The following is a 20,337-nucleotide window of genomic DNA, read 5'->3' as shown; positions in this document are numbered from 1 at the left end:
GTTTTATCCACTAGGCTCTAAGGTTATAAACTAAAAGCTACAGGACAAAGGGAAACAAAAAAAATTGGGTAATAAAGGATGATTCGCTTACCCCTGGTAATCCATTTTTTGGAGAAACTGGACATATCAGACAGAAGAACGCATCAGAATGCATCTGTGCAAGGCCCTGAGGATAAGGGCACTTGGGTACCACAGGAAAAGCCCCAGGACAGCAGCCTCCGGGTGTGTGGCACCATGAGGAAAGGCAGGATACAAAGGGAACGCCCCGAGCATTACAAAGGTTAAAGCATCCAACATGCTAAGCAGGCACACGCGCGGGGTTAAAAATCCTGAAACTCAAAGAACTCGGCACAGAAAGTGTCATGGAAAACTTTCCCCTCATCACAGGCAACGAGCTTCATCTCCACCTTAATGCCGTGCCTTGCTGGCGCTTCTGATTAGCCTTGTCAGAGGTCTATTTTGAACCAAACTAAATAAAACCAGCAAGTCTTAGGAAAACATTCCTTTCATTTCTGACTTTCCTCACCCCACACCACAGGAAAAGGCTGTTTAATGGGCTGAAGTCCTTGAGCAGCCCTACGACCAGGCAGAAACAGAGGAAACCTAGGGCAAAAAGTGATTCTCGGTGATACAGACGTGGGGTACATTGTTTCACTCCACTCGCCGGCCCTGTTGCCCGGGTAGGGAGCACGGGTAGGGAAAAGGAGAGGAGCAAGAATTTTTCAGATATTTTTCTCTTGTCTGGCAAGTGGCAGCAGGCAAGACCAGAGCGCCCTTGTCTGTGCCTGCTCTGAGCTACGACTGGGGCTGGAGAGAGGACAATAAGCACCAGGAGTGAAGGCACTTCTCGCCTTCGCTGCAGGAGGTGGTCTCTTGTCCTTCAGCAACAAGATACCATCCTTGGCTAGAGAGCAAATAAGCACTGGGAACGAAAACGGCTGATGGTTAACCATGGGGGTTGCTTCTCCCGCTTTTCCAGACCGGGGCAGAACACAGCGCTGTTGAAAGACGAGACAAATCAAGGTCTGAGGTACTGGAAGCCAGAGTTGCTCCAACCCTAAGATTTGATCATAAACCAGAATGCTGTAACTCAGGGAGTGCTGTCTGTACCCTAAAGCATTTCATGTGATACCTGCTTAGAATCAGCCAACTTCTGCAGAAAGCGTTAATAAGGCTTCCACTTATTAACGCAAGATGGGGACAAGAAAAGACACTTATCACCAGGAAAGCCGTGGGTCACAACTGCCTTGCCCTGCGGAGCGGCCACAGATACCCTCGGACATGAGAAAGACGGCGGCGAACACGCTCTGCCATTGCCTTCGCCCTTGCACCACAACACCTTGCACAACATAACAACGGGGATTATTTTGTACAGAAAGTGCCCCACGGCAAAGAAAAGATGGCACTGTCCCACCCGTCCAGAAAAACATCGTCCTAAGCAGGAGATCTCCGGCGGAGCCTGCTGCCAAACAGCTCTCCAGTGACAGGAGAAAACTGTTAAGTCTGACAGCCGTTGAGTCCGTAATTCAGCATGACAAAATAGAGCAAAACAATGCTAGTTTCAGGCAGAATATATATATATATATATATATATAAAAAAAAAATCTCCTTTTTAAGTCTGCTGCTAAGAAGTAAAGTGAGATTCAGGGGGAAAGAGAAGAGTGGGGAAGGAAAAAAGAGAATAAAGGAAAAAAAGGAGGGAAAAAAGGGGGAAGGAAAAAGAGGGGGGAAAAAGGAAAATAGAAAAAAAAGGGGGAAAGGGGGGGGGAAGGGGAGGAAAGGGGAGGAAAGGGGAGGAAAGGGGAGGAAAGAGAAAAGAGTAAAAAATAAGGGGGGAAATGAAAAAAGAAAAAAGGGAAATAAAGGAAAAAATGGGGGGAAACGAAAAAAAAGGGGGAATAAAAAAAAGGAGGGAAAGCAGAAAAAAGGGAAAAAGGGCAAAAAAGGGGAAAAAGGGAAAAAAAGAGAGGAAAAAGAAAGGGGGAAAGGGAAAAAAAGGGGGGGGGAAAAAAAAGGGAAAAAAAGGGGGGGAGCTTTTTAAAGCGGGAGCCAAAACCCCGAGGAAAAGATAATAAGAGAGGGAGGAGAGGAGAGGGGTGCCCGCACCTCCCGTCCCACCGCCCCCGCGGAGGAGCCGAGGTGGGGGGGGGGGGGGGGGGCAGCGGGCGGCCGGGCCCGGCTTTGGGCTTCGAAAGATCGCGGAGGGGCCAATGGCCGGGGCCGGCGGGGCGGCGGGAGCGCCGGGATTGGTGCGGGAGCTCTGGTGATCCCGCTGGAAACCTCACCGGGGGCTGAATGGAGGAGGATGCTGGGGGGGGGAGGAGGATGCTGCGAGGGGGGGGAGGGTGCTGGGTGGGGGGGGGGGGGAGGGATGCTGAGCGGGGAGGAGGAGGGTGCTGGGGGGAGGATGCTGGGGGGGGGGAGGAGGAGGGTGCTGGGGGGAGGATGCTGGCGGGGGGGGGGGAGGGGGGTGCTGGGGGAGGTGGGGGGGGTGGAAGGGGCCGAGCTTCCCACAAAACAGGGCTGTGTGCGAGGAGAGAGCGCATCAGTCCGGGGAAAACCAGCCTAGGGGGCACTTCCGAGCAAGGGAGGGGAGCGGAGGGATCGCAAGGGAGACAAAGGGAAGGGAGGGCATGAAGGAAGGGAAAGGGAGAGGAGAGGGGATCAGCTGAGTTAAATCACCCAAGAAAAGCTCTTCCCCCCACCCGACACATCCCTCAGAAGCGCAGGGAAAGGTCCCGTCCCGCCGCCCGCCCCCGGGCTAGAAGACAAAGCAGCAAGTGGCCCCATGGGGAAAGGGGGCGAGCAAGGAGGGGAGCCGGAGGCGCAGATCCGCTTCTACACCTGGGAGGAGATCCAGAAGCACAACCTGAGGACGGACAAGTGGCTGGTGATAGAGCGCAAGGTGTACAATGTCACCAAGTGGGCAAACAGGCACCCGGGGGGGCAGCGAGTCATCAGCCACTGCGCCGGCGAAGATGCCACGGTAAGGACCACCCCCCCCCTCCCCCCCCCACCTTCCCCACCAGGTCCCCCCCTGCCTTCCTGGTGCTCTTGTGCAGCTCCCCCCCCCCCCCCCCCCCCCCGGCCCCGTTTGCTCTCTTTCCCTGCTTTTAGAAGCGAAAAAAAATCTTGGTCCAAATGGATGCGACTCCTTGGCCACCAACTCCGTTGAGCCATGGCCGTTCCCAGCCTCTGGAAGATGGGTCCGGTAGAGATTGCTGGGTTCCGCTTAAGTCCTGCTTGTTTTGTCTTTGTCTCTCGTTTGCGCCGTGCCCGGAGCTCCGAATTCAGGAGCAAAGTGTCCCAAATCTTCCCCTTCTTCAGCGCGTAGCTTGTGACACCGCGGAGTCCCAGAAAAGGGTTAACGAGAGGCCGGTCTCTGCTTCAAAGTCGCTTCTGTGAGGAGGGTGAGCTCCAGGCTTTAAAAGAAGGAGCTTTTTTTTTTTTTTCCGCCCAGGAGAGAATTCTCTAGGGAATTTAGTTACAGGTTTCTACAGCAAAGGAGAGAAAAAAAACAAACAACCCCAAAGCATTTGCTGCTGCTACAGCTGCTCCTGCACTTCATAGCTGGGTTCAGCTACCTCTCACGTTTCAGCAACTTTTTAAAAAAAAAAAAAAAACCAAAAACAAACAAAACCCCCAAAAAACCCCAACAAACCAAAACCCCTAAACAAACAAAAACCTTTAAAAAGGAACAAATTGCCTCCCAGATTGTTGTCTGCAGTTTCCCTCAAAGCCGCCTGCTTCAGAAGCGCATCCAAGAGAGCATGTTCTCTCCCCAGGGCATTAACCCATAATTAATAAAGTTGAAGCTGCCTCAGAGCTTTCCCAAATACTGTATGGTGAGGGCAGGAGAGACGGATCTGTAGCGTTGACTGTCCGCCTCCCGCGGCTCTTGACACCTCAGCGAGGAGGGAGGGAGGCTCCGTCTGTCTGTGTGTGGCAGAATTAATTGTCAAGAATTACTAACGCTTTCCTTTCCGTCCGTCTCCGTGGTTGTTTTCCATGCTTTTTCCTTGAAGCGCTGAGATGCGTTTCGGTGTACCTGTCCCCTTCCAATAAATCCCCTGAATTAATAGCTTTCTCCCTCAAAAAGATGGGCCAGGTTTTACTTTCAGCTGCATAAAGCAGGCCTGCTGAATCCGGAGGGGTTTGACTCCTATCCCCAAGAATTTAACACCAATATCTCCACTAGAAAGCAAAAAGCTTCTGCTATTGCATTTGTCTCAAATCCTTACCAGGGAGACTGAACCACAGGTTCGTGACTCTGCTCCTGGTCCTCCTCCCACCTCCCCCACCCACTAAACTCAGGCCCGCTCCATGAAAGCACGGTCTTAAGAGCACTCTGAAATTGTTCATCACCACTCCGAGCACTGAATCAGAATTAACAGCTGGTTTACAGCTTCCCTGTGGGGAATTAACAGTTTGCTGTCAAAAAATAAAAAAAAAAAACAAAAAAACCCCACAACTCTCTCTCTCATTCAGGGTGAGAAAGCCTTGGCCCTGACCCTGTCAAGGCTTAACTGACAAGTTTTGTTCTGTGTCGCAAGATATCACAACTGGAAGAGTTTAGGAGAAGGAACGGGCAGTGATAAAAATTCAGTTTAACACGTTCACGTTCCTGGTTTGTACGTGGCTTCCACCTTTCTCAGATTCTCCTTAGCACCACCTGGAGTTGGGACCTCCAGTCCCCCAAACACGCACCAAAGGAACCTCAGCGTCTCGTCCATTTATCTTGGACCAGTTCTCTAGAGGATCCCTGTGTATCCGTCTTCCACAAGCTGCCCGCTGACACGCTCGCTGAACTCCACATCTACGCCGGGCCGCCTTAAAGAGACCCTGCTAGGTGAAGCTTGAGCTAATTCATCTCGGGATGCTCACAAGACACCTAAGCGAGAAGCTTCCACGACTCTGATGTTGGGCATGCTCACCTCATGCCAGTCAGGTTAGGAGCGCCCAGGCTGGCTTACGCATGAGTTTCCCCTACGGATACTAACGACACTGAGCATTCATTCATTTTAGGCCATGCTTTAACGTGCTGAGACAGCATCCTACTCTGGGGCAACCTGTTCTGGTATCACATCACGCACAGTTGCCTTCAGAAAACGCACCCTGCAGTCACTCTGTTTCAGAGATGTTCGAGGATGTGAAAAAACACCCTTGTACTGACAGCACTAAGTGCTTCAAACGCTCTGGTACAATTCACACCTCAATAATACAAAGCTTTTTTCACCAAAAGCAGCTGGAATAATTCCCCACTTGCCCACTTCCCATAAGACACTTCAGCTTATTTGGCCAGTGGGCCACAAAGTTGGGAGGTCGGGTGTAAATACCACATGGCGCTGCCCAGAAACTATATTTTGCCTTTTGCTTTTTATCTCCTCTAGTACAGAACTGAGAATAATTCCAAAATTCAGGCAGTATCTCACATTTGGGACCTATTAGTAAAGGAGACGCATGAGATATGGAAGTGTTCAAGGCCAGGTTGGACGGGGCTTGGAGCAACCTGGTCTGGTGGGAGGTGTCCCTGCCCAGGGCAGGGGGTGGCACTGGATGGCTTTTAAAGTCCCTTCCAACCCAAACCAGTCTACAATTCTACGATATAGCTAATAAAAAGGCAATGCTTCCGTCACTGTAGCTTTCTGTCTCATGATGGTAAAAGCATTCAGGAGATGTTACTCTCTCCTCTGCTTGGATCAGGCAGTACCCGGTCAGATCTCCAAACACATTTTTTTTTTTCCCCCCTATTGGCTTAAATAATATTGAGTCAACATTCTTTAATGCTTGTTATGTGTTAACCATCTCCCTCTTTCCTCTTCTTCCCCTTTTTCTTCCCTGACATTGCAAAACCTCGCAGCAGGTACAGTCAGCTGTTCGCTTCTCTGCCTTTTCTGCTTCCCCCCCCCTTCCCCACCCTTTTACACCACCTGCAAATTGCCCCAGGGAAGGAAACCAGCAGCCAGACCTAACAGTTCAGTGACACATTCCCGGGTCCAAGAGTGGAAAAAAACGCTACAATAACTGGAGCACTGGTAAAAAAGGCTTAAGGCCACCAGTTCTGCTACGGCCCTGCACTCTAACCTCGGGCAAGTGAGTCCTTCAGCGCATCGCTCCCCGTGGAGAAGGGAGAGGACTGAATTTTTTGACCTCGGATGGGCTGCGAGGGTAAGGCCAGAGAGGGGGAAGTGTGCCGAAGTCACGGTAAAGCAAATCAAATTCCTCCGAGAAGGAAGCTGCTGATATTCAGGACTAGTATTTCTTTGCGTGGGGAACTCCAAACCGTCTGCAGCGGTCTGCTGGCCCTCGGGTTTTGTCTTCATGTTGGCAGCGATAAAGTAAGCCCCGGTGGCTTAACCCAATGCAGTCGAAAAGCGCTGCTCTCGCTCCCGCTGCGACAAGTTTTGCCAGTGATGCCGTCTTCAGGGGCGGACGCGGGCAAGCTGATCCGAAGTGCCCCCTGTGGCGGCAGAGATCGCTTTGTCCCTGAAATTGGTTACAAAAGGGGCAAGTTTGGGCACCTGGGTACTGGCATGAGAGCGGAGCTGGGCCTAACTAGGAAATTCCGGCGCTTTGCAAGAGAAGCGCACTCCAGTTTCATTTCTGGCAGTTTGGTTTGCCTCCCCCATTGAACTGACTTCCCCCCCACCACCACCACGTACTTCTTCCTCCAGAGACTCGGGCGTTTTATGGCTTTTGTAATCTGTAAATCGTTCCGCACAGTTTTAATTCTCCCCTGCACCTGTAGCTATCTCCGCTCTCCCCCCAGCCCTGCAGCGCTGCATCTCTTAACTTCTCGTATATCGTTTCTTTAACTGCAGGTCGAATGGCTTAGATCAGCTTTCACCCTCCCTCCTCCTGTGCCTCCCACGGCAAAACGTCTACGGTCAGGGCATTATTTCGAAGCTCAATCAAAAGTCTTGGAATTGGGTGAAAGTTTCTATTGATTTTGGTGGACTTTGGGACCAAGGTTGTCGGCTGGTATTTTTGAACGCCAGACCTAGACTTTTGATGGAGGTCAGCTCCCAGAAGGGTCAGCTGGACACAGCGAGCGCTTTCCAGCCTGCCCTTTCTGTTTAGAGCCAGAAGTGAGATTTTACTTGGTCCTTACTGTTGTTAGGCAATGGCACAAAGGTGGAAAGGCTGAAGCGTGGTACTCCTGACTTCTATTTTTGACTTTTTTTTCTGTACCGGTCTTAGCACTTTGTGGAACTACATCTTCACAGCTCTCCTAGGTGAATTTCTGGAGTTAACTCCAGTTCTGTGCAGTAAGAAAAGGGCAAGGACAGAGTAAGGGTTTCTGATCTTGGTCAGCTTTCTCTCCCTACCATGCCAAATGTCTTTGGCATTACAATTCAAGCCAGGACACGTGAAAGGGAGGGTGTGCAAGATCACATTCCTAGCGGCAAATGCATCAAATATGTGCTCCCATCTGGCGCCTGTAGGACACAGGTAGACAAGAACACGTGGAAAGGGAAGGAGTACGGAAAAAGAAGAGCCAGGCAAACTCATGAATGCCAGGATCAAAAAGACTCTGCAAACGAAGCATTGTCCTTCCATATTAGAAGAAGTCTTGAAAATATGTAAGAAAGCTGGCCCCAGCTGGCCCAAACATCCCGTAATACTTTTTGTATCTGCAGTCCTGTCCAGGTTCAGTCAGCACAGTCACCCCCTCTCTTGAATTCCCTCCAGGCAGCAGACTTTCAAAGGGTATTTATATCCTACTGGGGATTTGCACAAATTCCTCTGCCTACCTTCTAAGCGAATTAACAGGATTTAGGTATTTAGTTGCTGAGAAAAAAATTTCTCGAGGTGACTTTCACCATATGTCTAGATAGCATCCCAGCTCTCACCACGCGCTTCCTGCTAGATGAGCAAATTCCTCGGCCTCTGAACACCGGTCAGAGAGGTGGAAGTCTGGAATCCGTCTGTCACAGTAACATGGTGGGGACGACTGCAGAGAAGGACGGTGCTGGAAGATGGACAGGAATGACACAATGAGTAGAAAGCAACAGCTTGCTCCCAAATCTCACACAATTACTCCTATTTCCACTCCAGGATGCATTCCAGGCCTTCCACATCAACCCCACCTTGGTGCAAAAGTTTCTCAAGCCGTTACTCATTGGAGAGCTTGCTCCAGGGGAACCCAGCCAGGACCGAGATAAAAACGTGAGTATTTTTTTCTGAGCTGGGGTTTATGTTCCACCATTTCTTTCCTCGTGGCATGTCCTCCAGGTCAGAGGTGGACAGATTATAAAGGTCTCTTCACTACAGGCAGCTCCGGAGAGGGAGAATACTCAGTATTATCCGAACACCTCCATATAGCAATGTGCGCGTCCCAGTATAGATTAAAATGGGTGTAGGGGGGAGGTGGCACATTCAGAGTGGCTGTAGAGCCTTTCCTGTCCCACCAAGCCACCAACAGATCTATCTATGATAATCATATCCCATTTCTAGCAGCCCGTTCCAGGTGCCCAGGCTGGACTGATCCCATCCTGAAGGGAAATGGGAACTGGGACGTGTGGACTGGCAAATGCGCACCAGCCCTCGTGACTGGTGTCCCTTCTGCTATTCCTTCTCTGGTGACCAAGCTCTCAAACACATGTCACCACTCGCCTGTTATGGGGGAAGGAGAAGGGTAGGCAAAGTAGGCCGAAAAGACTTCCAAACAAGTGGCTCGCCACCTCAAAAAGACTTGAATCTCTTTCACTGTTTGCTCCCCAGTTCCCTTTGACAAATTAACTCCCAGGGAAATACCTCTTTGAGACACAAACTGGCTTATCCTGCTGAACCCAGTACCAGCAAAGCTACCGCATGGCACGAGCAGTAGGCACCTATGGGTGAGGTGAACCAGTTGTCTCACTTCGGTGGCCGTTTTTAAGGAGCAGCAACCCAGCAAGTACCTTTTCCATCCACTCGGCACCCTCAGGGCAGCTCTGTATCACTCCCAGACAGTCCGTTCATTCATTATTCAGGCACGGTGCATGGCGTGACTGGCTCTTGCCACGAAACTCAATCCCGTCCCGTTGTTTGTGGCCAGCCATGATTATGATATATCTGTATCACTCACAATAGAGGAGACGATGCTCACCCGCGTTAACCCGGGAACGCCCTTCATGAACGCTTGCACGGTAGCTGACCCACATATTAAACAGACGACGGGTGCTCTGATATTGGGCGCTCATCGTCGGAGCTCCGGAGTTATGCATAAGTAAGAGGACTGAATGCTCTCCTTCTCCAGCCGCCCCTTTAATACCTGAAAAGCTCATTCAGACGAGAGTCAGCAGCTGATGTAACTCCCAACAGAGCGAGATGATGCTGCTGGTTCACAGCAACAGGCTTGAATTACTCTCTTAGCCCGAGGTGCAAAAGGTCAGGACGCGGGCTCAGGCCAGCCAGGGTGTTTATTCATAGGAAAGTGCTATGAAAAGCCAGAATACAGGGTGGACGCGGAGGCAGGTCCTTCCTTACTTCTGGAGTAACCAACCAATGCAAGAAACAGCCGGGGGTCCTTGGTACAGAAATTGTTTTTCCTTCCTCAGACACACTCAGACTTACTCACAAGCTGGAAACTGTGTGTTGCGTTTCTATTTTGCAGGCCCAGCTGGTGGAGGATTTCCGGACGCTGAGGAAGACAGCAGAGGACATGAACTTGTTCAGAGCAAGTCCTTTGTTCTTCTCTCTTTATTTGGGCCATATTATTGCAATGGAAGTTTTGGCTTGGTTAATGGTGTCATACCTCGGCACTGGCTGGATCACAACTCTCATCCTCACCTGCATCCTTACAACTGCCCAGGTGAGAAGCAGGAGGCGCAGAGCATACTGGCTACACAAATCACTCAGGAGCAGGCCAGTGTGCACTGAACTTGTCATATTAGATTAATTAATTACCAGTGCAAAACATTCACATCAGGGAAAAATATTCACAATATACCTGCCACTACCCACTGCTGAGGCTCACACATTTGTCTCACCTCTTTGGCCTTTCCTTCCACGTGGTGGTTGACTTGGTAGTGTTGGGTTTACGGTTGGCCTTGATGACCTCAAGGGTCTTTTCCAGCCTGACTGATTCTGTGTTCCCCTCCAGAATGAAAACGGAGATTTTCACCTTTTCACTTCAATTAATTCCCTCTCTTCCTCTCACTCACAACTTGCCTTCAATCTCCATTTCCTTTTGCGCTTAAGTCTGGTTTCAAACAGCTTCCTAACTACTTGATTTCCCTTCATCCCAGGCCCAGGCAGGGTGGCTGCAACATGATTTTGGACACCTCTCTGTCTTTAAAAAGTCTTCCTGGAACCACATCGTCCACAAGTTTGTCATTGGACACCTGAAGGTAAAGGACATTATGGCCCCAGGGCACTGTGGAAACAGCTGCAGTCACTTTGACAATGTCAAAGTAGGAAACTCTAAGCAGCTCTAAGCCTTTCCACAGTGAGCCGATGCGCAGAGGAGAAGCTGGTGACCACTGCGCATGGAGCTGTTGCGCAGAAGAGATAAGAGAGCATAATCACAGCTGCTAGAGAACACAGCAGTTCCACAAGCTTCAGTGGAACTGCACCAATTTATAGCATGGGGACAAAGCTTATTAAGTTGCCCCAAACCCTCTTTTAACATGATATTTTTGCCAGGGCCTCCACCTCCTTCATGCTAATGTATAGTATTTTTCAAACATCCCATCCTGGTACTTCCCGTCCGTTCAAGATGCCTTCAGAACTTCTCTCCTGGGCAAGGCCCAGTGCAGTCCAGGCATTTCGGCATCCACCTGCAGTAGGAGCTTATGGGGGGCGGGACACAGCTTTGCCCATTCTCCCAAAGCCACTTTGTCTCGTCTGGTTCCTCACAGGCAATAGAGGGAAACCAGTATAATAATCAGTAAGGCAGGAAGGGGGTTTAGTGGTGGACTTGGTAGTGTTAGGTTAGCTTAATGGTTGGACTGGATGATCTTATTGCTATTTCAAAAGCAAATAACAGTTTGGCCATAATCAGGATTGCACTCGTTTAGTTTATGTAAACGAATGGGTAATCCTACCATCAGATTAGTTTCCCATGGGTGAACTCCTTGTTCTTGTATCTGCCCAGGGCGCCTCTGCAAACTGGTGGAACCATCGTCACTTCCAACACCATGCCAAGCCCAACATATTCAAGAAGGACCCAGATGTGAACATGCTGCATGTTTTCGTCCTCGGAGATACACAGCCTGTTGAGGTAAGGCAAAGTGGGTTGAACATGGAAAACCATTGTCCTAAGGGGCTTCGGAGAATGCTTGCGCAATACCAGGAGCTGGCTAGTATTGGTAGATAGACTTACGCAGTCAAGACTTCCAGGGACGCTAAAAAAGGAAATGCGACATCCAGGGATTTCATCTGTGTTGTCTAAGAGGAGTTTGGCTCTCACACCCTCACAGACCTTGGGCTGAAGAGCAAGATTGACTGTACAATTCCCTATCCATTTCCTATACTGACCACAGGAAAAAGGGTTTTGGGATAGCTTGGGAAAAAGCAACGAAGATGAGATTGGAAAGATAGAAAGCTGTTAAAAGACAACTTCATCCTGCTGGCTTGAAATACCAACATGAGGGGAAGATACGGTGTTCCTTGGTACTTCATCAAGACCATTTCTAAACTGGTCTTCCATTTCCACAGAAAATATCTTCCAATACTAGTTAGTCCAGTCGTCTGCCAGACGACCTGTACAAGGTCCTCTCCACTGGAGCCTTTGCCATGCAGTTGGGGGGATATTGCTTCCATAAGCAATACTTTCTTACATTCAATATGTATTGTCATGCCGCACATGGAATAACAGGCTATGTTAAGGGATTTTAATTCAATCTGCCCTTCTAGAGCCAAAGTATTTACTGCCTATTGTATAAAAACCCACACAAAGGACATAAACCATGTACCATCCTTGCTCTGTTTGACAATGGAACAAGGATTTCTAGTTATAAAAACAAATAAGCAAACCAAAGAAAACAAACAAAGAAACATCTGCAGCAAGTAAAACACAGGGGGATACAACATCAAAAAGTTAACGGTTTCTCAGCCAGCTTTTATACCATTGAGAAAGTAACTCCAGACACCTGTAGGGGACATACGTACTGGTACATGGACGTGTATAGGGAACGTCTTGCACACACAGGATTTTCAAGAGGCAGAAGGGCTCTTATATATGACTGAAATGAAAGCCTTCTCTTGGGGTATAAAAAAGCCATTATCTAGAAGACGTAAATCGATATCATGCTCTTAAATGCGTGGGTACCAGCCATTGGAAAATCTTGTGCCTGATAACAGGGTTTAAAACCATTCCGTGGTTCTACCGCGCCTATCGCACTCGTATTGGTAACAATGGAGATGACAACAGCTCTTAGCACAGCCAGAGGCATGGCAGAAAGTAGAAAAATACATTAAAATGCCATCAGGCTCTCAAGAAAAAAGAATATCTGAATATCACGCCAGAAAACTTTAAAAAGGAATTTACACGTAGCACAATTGCGAAGATATTTAACCATACCAAAACACTTTGTACCTTTACTGGTGCGGGAATTCAGTCAAAACTCCCCGGTCGATAAATAAAGAAGTATTGCAGAGAATTATCTCTTACATGCGAGTGTCATAATCCACGCCTGAGCTTTCTCCTCCGTGTCCCGCAGTATGGCAAGAAGAAGCTGAAGTACCTGCCTTACAACCACCAGCACGAGTACTTCTTCCTCAGTGAGTATCTGCCCCACACTCTTCCTTTTTCCCTGAATGCCAGTTGATCTTTCCAGCCCCTACTGGGACTCCTTAAGTCTCAACCCATCCTTCCCTTCTTCAGGACCGCCATCCCCTGTGCAGGTCCCAAAATCAGTTCAGTGTATTCTTGATGATATCCAAGCACCTTGAACATGGCCAGCATGGTCACCTAAAGCAAGGCCAACACCCGAGACTGGGAAATAACCTCTGCGTGAGAGGCTCCATGGAAAAAATGCACGTTGCCAGGCAATGCTCTTTGATAAGTCAAGATGATGGGTGCAAAGCAGAGCATCCTTTCTTCACAGAAAGGCAACCACCCCCCATCACCAGCACCTCACCTCTCACACCAGCGCTCGGCAGACTTTCCCTAGACCCAGTCCTAAATCACCGCGTCACTCTCATCTCGCACGCCTTTCCACCCCTCCGATGGCCAAAACATTTCCCTTTGCTTTGCAGTCTTCCCACCTCTGCTCATCCCCGTGTATTTCCAAATCCAAATCATCTCGACCATGATCAGGCGCAGGTTCTGGGCGGTGAGTGAAACGTTCCCTCGGTCTTTACGGGGTCCGGTTGGCTCGTAAGAAATCACACTTGAGAAGGGAGGGAGGTCAGTCACCTCTGCAAGAGAGCTGGCAGAGGGAGGGTGGCAGGGATCGCTGTATTAGTTATCCGCCATCCCTAACATAATCCGCAAGGACACGTTATATGAGATAGGCAAAGCGATGCCTAATGTCTTCTGTCTTCCCCTAGGACCTAGCCTGGGCCATCAGCTACTACATGCGCTACTTCATCACATACATCCCATTCTATGGCGTTCTGGGATCCCTGTTTCTCCTCACTTTTGTCAGGTAGGAGATAACGGGCATCCTCATTGCTCTCCCCTCCCTCCAGAGCCAGACAAATCAAGTCTTAGCTCTGCTGTGCCCCACCGGCCTTCCCTATTTAGGTTCTCCGCAATCATTGACCTCAATTCTGTTACCTTGGGTGTTCTCACTGCTTCACCCTCCTCGTATCATCTCCCAGTCCTACCTCCCCCCAGCAGAGCTGGTTCTGGTCCTCAGCATCTTCCCCTGCCCTTGTGATGGTCCAGCCAGGATTCTCCTTCCTTTGCTCATTCCCCATTCTCACACGCTGCCCAGTCCCAACATGTTTATGCATTTTTTCCATTTTGGTCAAGGCTGGACCCTTCCAGAGTGTCTCAGGCCACCCTCTTCCCAGCTGACTGGGAAGGTAATTCATGAGCCCTCCTGAGCACTGCCCGTGCTTCCCAGTAAGTGAAATGCTCACCACTTCTCCCAGTGCGGAAGACTGCGTGGCCTGAACACCAGCTGGTACCAGAGGATGGCAGTTAGTCCCACAGTCAGCATTAGTTTTAGGAAAACATTTCATTACAGCGAAAAACATTTTCTAAAAAAAAAAAATAAAAAAAAAAATTAATTTCTTGAGTAAGAAGAAAAGGCACCAGACGTACAAACCCCTTTACAACATCAGAACTTTTGCCTCCACAAAATTTAATGTCGCTGTTTACAACTTCAGTTTTCATAGTTTCAAAACACTTTGGGCCTTAGGAAAAGAGGACATTCAACAGACGTACGTTTGTGTAAGTGCCCAGCCAACATTTTCGGTCTGAAGTCAAGCTGAAAAAACTTAAGACAAACCAACTTGTTATTTCCAAAACTGCCAGATTTTGATTAAGCTAAAAGTGGAAGAAGAAAGGGAAAAATCCGAAGTCAGCAAAATTGCAAAGCAAGCTAACACAAATGGGCAGGCGGCGTTTGAAATGAACGTATATCCAGCAAGCAAGGGGAAAGACGAAAACGGTTCTGGGAATTTCTAAATCGGGGCTTTTTCTTTTTTTTTTTTTCCCCCCCAAGGAGTTGGCTCGCCTTTATTTACCAAACTGCAAAAGTAGCATGAGAGATCAATCCACTCGTGAGGGAGAGGGATAGCCCAGCAGGATGTCCTGCTTGTATTTAATCATAACCGGGTTATTCCCAAAGGTATAAAGAGGGAAAGGGAAATTCATCACAGAAGTGATTCTGTCTGGTTTCCATAGAGAGAGAGAGGTATCTGCTTCAATACCGCCGAGAAATACCTTCCCGACAGGTTGCGTCTCCTGCTGCTGCCCGTAAACCCCACTCTACTCACCCGATCTCCCGATCTGCAATATCGATTGTCGCCCTTTTTGCCCGTTTCCTTTTGAAGGTTTCTGGAGAGTCACTGGTTTGTGTGGGTCACCCAGATGAATCACATTCCGATGGAAATCGACTGCGAGAAGCACAGAGACTGGCTTAGCTCTCAGGTAACCGGCAGGGGAAAGAATACCCCTACTCACCCCAAAACGAATTAGAAATTAAAAAGCGGACAGGTTACCCCTGTCCCCAGGTACCGGCGTATGGTGTCTCTCCACGAGCCCTCCCATGAAGATATTCTCCCCAGAGCCAGTAAGGCCGAGTCAAGACACGGAAATCCAAACGCCTGTAATTAATTTGACAGTCAAAAGGTTCCTTCAGATTTGAGGCAGTATCAGGTTCAAGAAACATTATCTGGCGTTCCTGTGCGGCTTATGTTGGCACACACATAGGAGAAAAAGAAGAGCCCCGATCAAAATCAAACCTGAAAAGAGAGCTTAATAAATTTCTAAAGTTTATGTTTCAGCAATAAGGGCTGAAATGAAAACCAGCTGCTTTCCTACATCTTTTTAACGCCTGGGCGGACAGATGCACCCTGCTGAAAGGGCACCCCTTATTTACGGTGGCCCCGGTCCTATTTGAGACCCAGAGGATAACGAGAGCAACTTTGACACTGGCCACATGAATTTGGTATAAGTGAGCTGAGAGAAGAAATCATCTCACGTTAATTAGTATAATTAGTGTTTGTAGTTGTTACTGGGGCCTTGAATGTGAGCTTTCAAAGCCTGACAGTCAATTTCCCTCCCTTGTGCTAAAACCACTAAAGCACCGAAAATAAAGCACTATCCGGGAAAGCACCTGGGAGCGTTCAGGTGTTCACCTTAAGCTTTTGCTTAAGCACTTTATGCAACCGGAATTTGTAGGCAGAGAGGGGTTTTGAGAGCGTGAGATTTGGGGAGGGGGATTATAAGAGAGGGAGAGTAGGTGGGAGGGAGAGACAGGGAAAACGTGTGTCCGACAGGGAGAAAGAGGTGAGTCTTTCATGTGGTTTTGCGCTGCATCCCGGGGGGGCGAGGAGAGCCCGTCTCCCATGGGTACTATGTAGGAATCACAGCGTAGCTACTTCAGGGTGCAAGAGGATTTTAAGAAAGACTACCTCGTTTTATAATCATTAATGGCAAGAGCAGCTAAGAAATATTTGCGGAATATTTAGACCTCGCTCCTAAGGCAAACTGGGCAACGACCAGCTGGGATGGGGAACGCGGGCTTCCTGCGCCCATGCCTTTTTCCTTCCCTCTTCTCCACCTTGGTACTGTCATACCAAGAGAGGCTGAGCTCTGCTGAGCTTTAGGAGTCTGTACGTGACTCGTCACGAAATATCCACAAACTGCCTCCTTATATTGTCCCCTTGACCACCGGTCGAGCCCGTGGAGACAACGGTCAGCACAGCGGTTGACAGCAAGCCCTGAAGGAGGCTTAAAGCTCCCCTTGCTCCAACCAGCTGCCTCAGCTCAGTTGTGCAGTACGACAGGTACCAGCCCCTGCGACAGGCAAAGACGAGCTTGGTTCTGATTTTAAGGTGAATTCACTAACCTTCACAGCTGCTTTCTTGCCGTCACAGTTGGCAGCCACCTGCAATATCGAGCAGTCCTTTTTCAACGACTGGTTCACCGGGCACCTGAATTTTCAGATCGAGCACCAGTGAGTACGGAGCCGGAGTCATTTGGCCGTTACCGGGTTGTCACAGCACTGGACCCGAGGGGAGGGAAAGTCCGATAAAGGCGCGGGTGGGGGATGGGGCAGGACCTTTGGAGCACTACCGTATGCCAAGGAAAGAGAATCCAGAATCACAGCCTGCTTCTACGACAGCATGGCATCTTTCTCCCTTGCTACCGGCTACTTCAGCTTTCACTCTCACAATTTTAGTTTGGGGTTTCATTAGGAGTCCGCAGTACCTGCCTACCAGTTACCATGGCGATGGACTCTATATCCTAAAGCTAACTACTTGAAGTTGATTATCCATTTCAAAAATCTCCTCTCCGTGATTAAAAGCACCTCAGTGTTTTATAGCCTGGGAAAGCTGTGTGGGGCTGTGCGCGCTGCTGGGTACCAGGGTCCGGGGCCACATGGGCAGTCTGTTGCCAATGACAACACAAAATGTAGAAGAAATGGCATTTAGGGTAAAGCTGGCTGGTTTGGAAGCGAAATTCGGAAATCTCCATTGAACAGCGCAGGGCGAAGGGATCCCAAATTACGCGTTACCCGCTTCGCTGTTCCGTGAGCTTGCAGAGGTGGGAAATCAATGCATTCAGTTTTCACAAGCCTTCTTGAAACAGAGGACTGTAAATCACAGATACCACTCGGTGCCTCTCTTTCTTTCGCCTGCTTGCGCAGCTTGAGGAGAAGGCATTAATAATTAGCCCCTCTGAGGAGGCAGACGGAGATGCCCATCCCTTGGGGTTAATCTCTAGAGTTTTCTCAGGTTTGTTTTCTCTTTCTCTATTCAAGCCTGTTTCCAACAATGCCACGGCACAATTTCTGGAAGGTGAAACCTTTGGTGAAGTCATTATGTGCCAAGTACGGAGTCCCATATGAAGAGAAGCCTCTTGGAAAAGCATTCGTAGACATAGTTGGGTAAGGTGCTTTTAGCATCATCCGCAGCTTGCGATTCATTGTGACATGAACATCCTATGTCTTCCAGCACAGAGAATTCAGGACACTGTAGACCCTCCAGAAATACCATCTCGATATGGTGTAATCTGGTGTCACTGCGTCAATAATCTTCATATCGCAGTCCAAGGAACACCTGCAGAAATGTCGACCCGCAGCAGAAATGACACTATGACAAATAAAAGCAGACTAACGCCGGGTGACAACAGACGGGAAGCTGCTTCACTACGTCATGGGGGGGAAAGAAATAACTATCCCCTAGAGCAGCTTCTGCAACCAGAGCAGTGCTATCAAAGTGCTTAGTGAGCATTTAGATGGGTACCAACCTGATCTAACAGGGACCTTTCTTATAACATTATCACACATTTTTTTATAATACCTTTTTAACGTGCTATATTTAATAATATGTTTTCAAAATGCTGTTCTGACAGCTGGTGGTTCTGGTTTTCGGGAGCTGGCAGCATGTCTTCGGCCTGCAAAGTGAGATGAATCAAAGGGGAGCGAGTCAGGTTACAGCCCACGCTGCCTCCCATTTGAGCCCTGCCAGCAGCCAAGGGCTATTCCCTACAGGCATCGTTGCAGACCAGTCTGACAGTCCTCGTCAGGCAGCCTCTGTGCTAATGTTTCTGTCTCAGTTACTCCAAGGGGAATAATTCATGACAGGGAACATGAGAAAGTGTTCTGCAGCCCAGGGATCTCCACTCTCGAACCATTCTAAGCCAACGCAAATGAAAGCAGGTTGGCCCCACCACGCGGAAGGGCTGCAAACTGGTTCAAAACCTCTCGTCCAGTTAGCCCAGGAAAATGCATGCCACCCTGAGACCGGGGGGGGGGGTGACACCCGGTGTCCCACCACGCGGTGCCCACGTCCCTACGCAAGTTCTCAGAAACCGCCTCAGCGATTTCTTGCCCTCCCGATAGAAGGGTCATCTCCTATAAACCATATAAAACCACATTTCCAGCCTCCAAACTGCATTCTGTTCGTTGGAGGACTTCTGGGAACAAACCAGCTCAGATCTGCCACGTAATGCTTGCGCAGCTGATGCAGATGGGGAATCCCGCGTGAGAATTCCCAGAGGGGGGGAAACTCCTTCAGAGGTGCAAGATGGTGAGCCCAGGCAATGCCCCTCTGCTGTTTATTCAGGGCCGGAGGGACTACGGATAACACACTGGGCATCGGGTGAAGTTCTTCCACACCGAGTCTCAAACTGATCACTTTGTGGGTCTGAAGAGCAAAATAAGTAGCTCTTCTTGCTGTATCTGCTGCGCTGGCAAAGGGTATCGGGTGCCCTAAGGGTCAATATTCAAATTCAGTAACAAGCTGCTCTGTGGGACTAAAGCGACAAAGGGAAGATTCACGTGCCAAACAAACTTCTCTTCGTTTTCTTTCCCCAGGTCCCTGAAGAAATCTGGGGATCTATGGCTGGACGCTTACCTCCATAAGTGAACGCGAATCTTAATGGGGAAGCGTGAGTGACAGGGAGGGATGGGGGGGTGCGCGGGGGGGGAAATCACGCGTGTGTCTCTTGCTCTCAGATTTCAGTCTATATCTACGTGCGCGGGTGGAGGGGAGTCTCCTGTCTTGTGAACTGCCGCTGGTAGGGGCTCAGGCAACCTCTTTAATCCGGATTTTAAATGCGCTTCAGAGGACGAAGCGTTTGTGCATTTGTACGGCACAAAACAGAAGGTTGGGAGAGGATGGAGAGAAGGAATGTTTAAAGACAGGGGCGTTAATATCCGACCTTGACCTTCTCTTCACAAGATTCACTCTAATTCCGCCTAAACCACACAAGCCCCTGAGTCACAGACACTTAAGACTCATGAGGCTTCAGTGAGTATTTGCAATCCAAGGACACCCCAGTCAGCTTATGCCTTTTTCCCTTTTCCCATATTTGTGTAGAAGAGGAGCTCAGCACGGAGTTCCATTATCAAGGAAAAAAATAAGGTGGTCCATGATCCCCACCCCAACAGGGAGCTCAGGTGGGCTGTGACGCCCGTCAGCGCCTGCGGGAATCGCATCCCACAGGGACCGGCTCCTGCCGTACCCCGAGGGAGCTTCCAACCCTGCCCAGACCCCGGCTGCCGCGGGCTCCCTCCTTCCTCTCCCTCCTTCCTCTCTTTTTCTAATCATAGCATCACTTTGGTAAAAGCTGTGATACCGACCCCGCACAACTAACATCTAACCGCCTCTCAGCAGGCTTGATAGAGCTGTATTTTTAGAACCAGCCCCTATTTCCAGGGGTCCGTGGAAGACCTTTGGGCTTAAACAACAAAACGTCTCCTTTAGGAGAGGGTCTGTTTTCTCTGCAACGAGCGACAGGTCTGGCACAGCGTTATGGTTGTCAGTAACTTACACAAAAGACCAAAGTAAGTCACATCAGCAAAACTTAACTGATTGCTCCGGAGTGCTCCAGCGTAACCACAAACGCTCTTTCCAGCGGAGCAGTTGGGCAGCGTGCCGCAAAAACACCCGGCTCCGCCTGCCTGCACCCGCCTGGCAGAAACCAGCCCCCCTCCTGCTTGTCGGAGGCCGGGAGCAATGGCACTGCCTACCCTTCTCTTGGGAACAATCAGCAGAGAAAATAAGTTCTCCCTGCCCAAGGAGAAGGAGCTGCCCAACCACTTGACCTGGCTCCCAGGGCCTTCGGGGAGGCAGCTGAAAGCAGAACCGACCAGGCTGTGCTGGCCATCAGAAACCTTCTGGAGAACCCTCTTACAAGTTGTCTAAAACTCTATTTTCTGCCCAGCACCTAATTACCACAACCCATGGGTCAGGAGATACGGCTGAACAGCTTCCAGGTGCTTT

At 49.5% G+C, this 20,337-nt stretch overlaps 1 protein-coding gene and 1 long non-coding RNA gene across 2 annotated transcripts in view; one reads left to right on the top strand and one right to left on the bottom strand.

The window, feature by feature from the left end:
* The first annotated feature begins 2,756 nt into the window (after nucleotides 1–2,756).
* The window catches only part of FADS2 (fatty acid desaturase 2), an 18,817-nt gene continuing 1,236 nt past the window's right edge, over nucleotides 2,757–20,337 (top strand). The window contains exons 1-12 of the mRNA XM_054198517.1: nucleotides 2,757–2,986; nucleotides 8,059–8,169; nucleotides 9,599–9,796; nucleotides 10,233–10,334; nucleotides 11,081–11,206; nucleotides 12,648–12,708; nucleotides 13,186–13,262; nucleotides 13,480–13,577; nucleotides 14,935–15,031; nucleotides 16,483–16,562; nucleotides 17,370–17,495; nucleotides 18,927–19,000. Coding sequence (XP_054054492.1) covers nucleotides 2,789–2,986; nucleotides 8,059–8,169; nucleotides 9,599–9,796; nucleotides 10,233–10,334; nucleotides 11,081–11,206; nucleotides 12,648–12,708; nucleotides 13,186–13,262; nucleotides 13,480–13,577; nucleotides 14,935–15,031; nucleotides 16,483–16,562; nucleotides 17,370–17,495; nucleotides 18,927–18,978 — 1,326 coding nt within the window. The 5' untranslated portion in view covers nucleotides 2,757–2,788 and the 3' untranslated portion in view covers nucleotides 18,979–19,000. The remainder of the gene's footprint in view (nucleotides 2,987–8,058; nucleotides 8,170–9,598; nucleotides 9,797–10,232; nucleotides 10,335–11,080; nucleotides 11,207–12,647; nucleotides 12,709–13,185; nucleotides 13,263–13,479; nucleotides 13,578–14,934; nucleotides 15,032–16,482; nucleotides 16,563–17,369; nucleotides 17,496–18,926; nucleotides 19,001–20,337) is intronic.
* The window catches only part of LOC128908399 (uncharacterized), a 27,344-nt gene continuing 14,394 nt past the window's right edge, over nucleotides 7,388–20,337 (bottom strand). Inside the window, exons 6-13 of the long non-coding RNA XR_008465923.1 lie at nucleotides 16,455–18,004; nucleotides 15,119–15,207; nucleotides 14,825–14,997; nucleotides 14,017–14,136; nucleotides 12,524–13,358; nucleotides 11,031–11,198; nucleotides 8,904–9,625; nucleotides 7,388–7,972 (exon numbers count right to left, since the gene is read on the bottom strand). This is a non-coding gene — a long non-coding RNA (uncharacterized LOC128908399). The remainder of the gene's footprint in view (nucleotides 7,973–8,903; nucleotides 9,626–11,030; nucleotides 11,199–12,523; nucleotides 13,359–14,016; nucleotides 14,137–14,824; nucleotides 14,998–15,118; nucleotides 15,208–16,454; nucleotides 18,005–20,337) is intronic.

This window comes from Rissa tridactyla, chromosome 4 (assembly GCF_028500815.1).
Source record: "Rissa tridactyla isolate bRisTri1 chromosome 4, bRisTri1.patW.cur.20221130, whole genome shotgun sequence".
In the NCBI taxonomy this organism is placed as follows: Eukaryota; Metazoa; Chordata; class Aves; order Charadriiformes; family Laridae; genus Rissa; species Rissa tridactyla.
The sequence above is the reverse complement of the archived record's forward strand: the minus strand, read 5'-3'. Positions and strand labels throughout refer to the sequence as shown.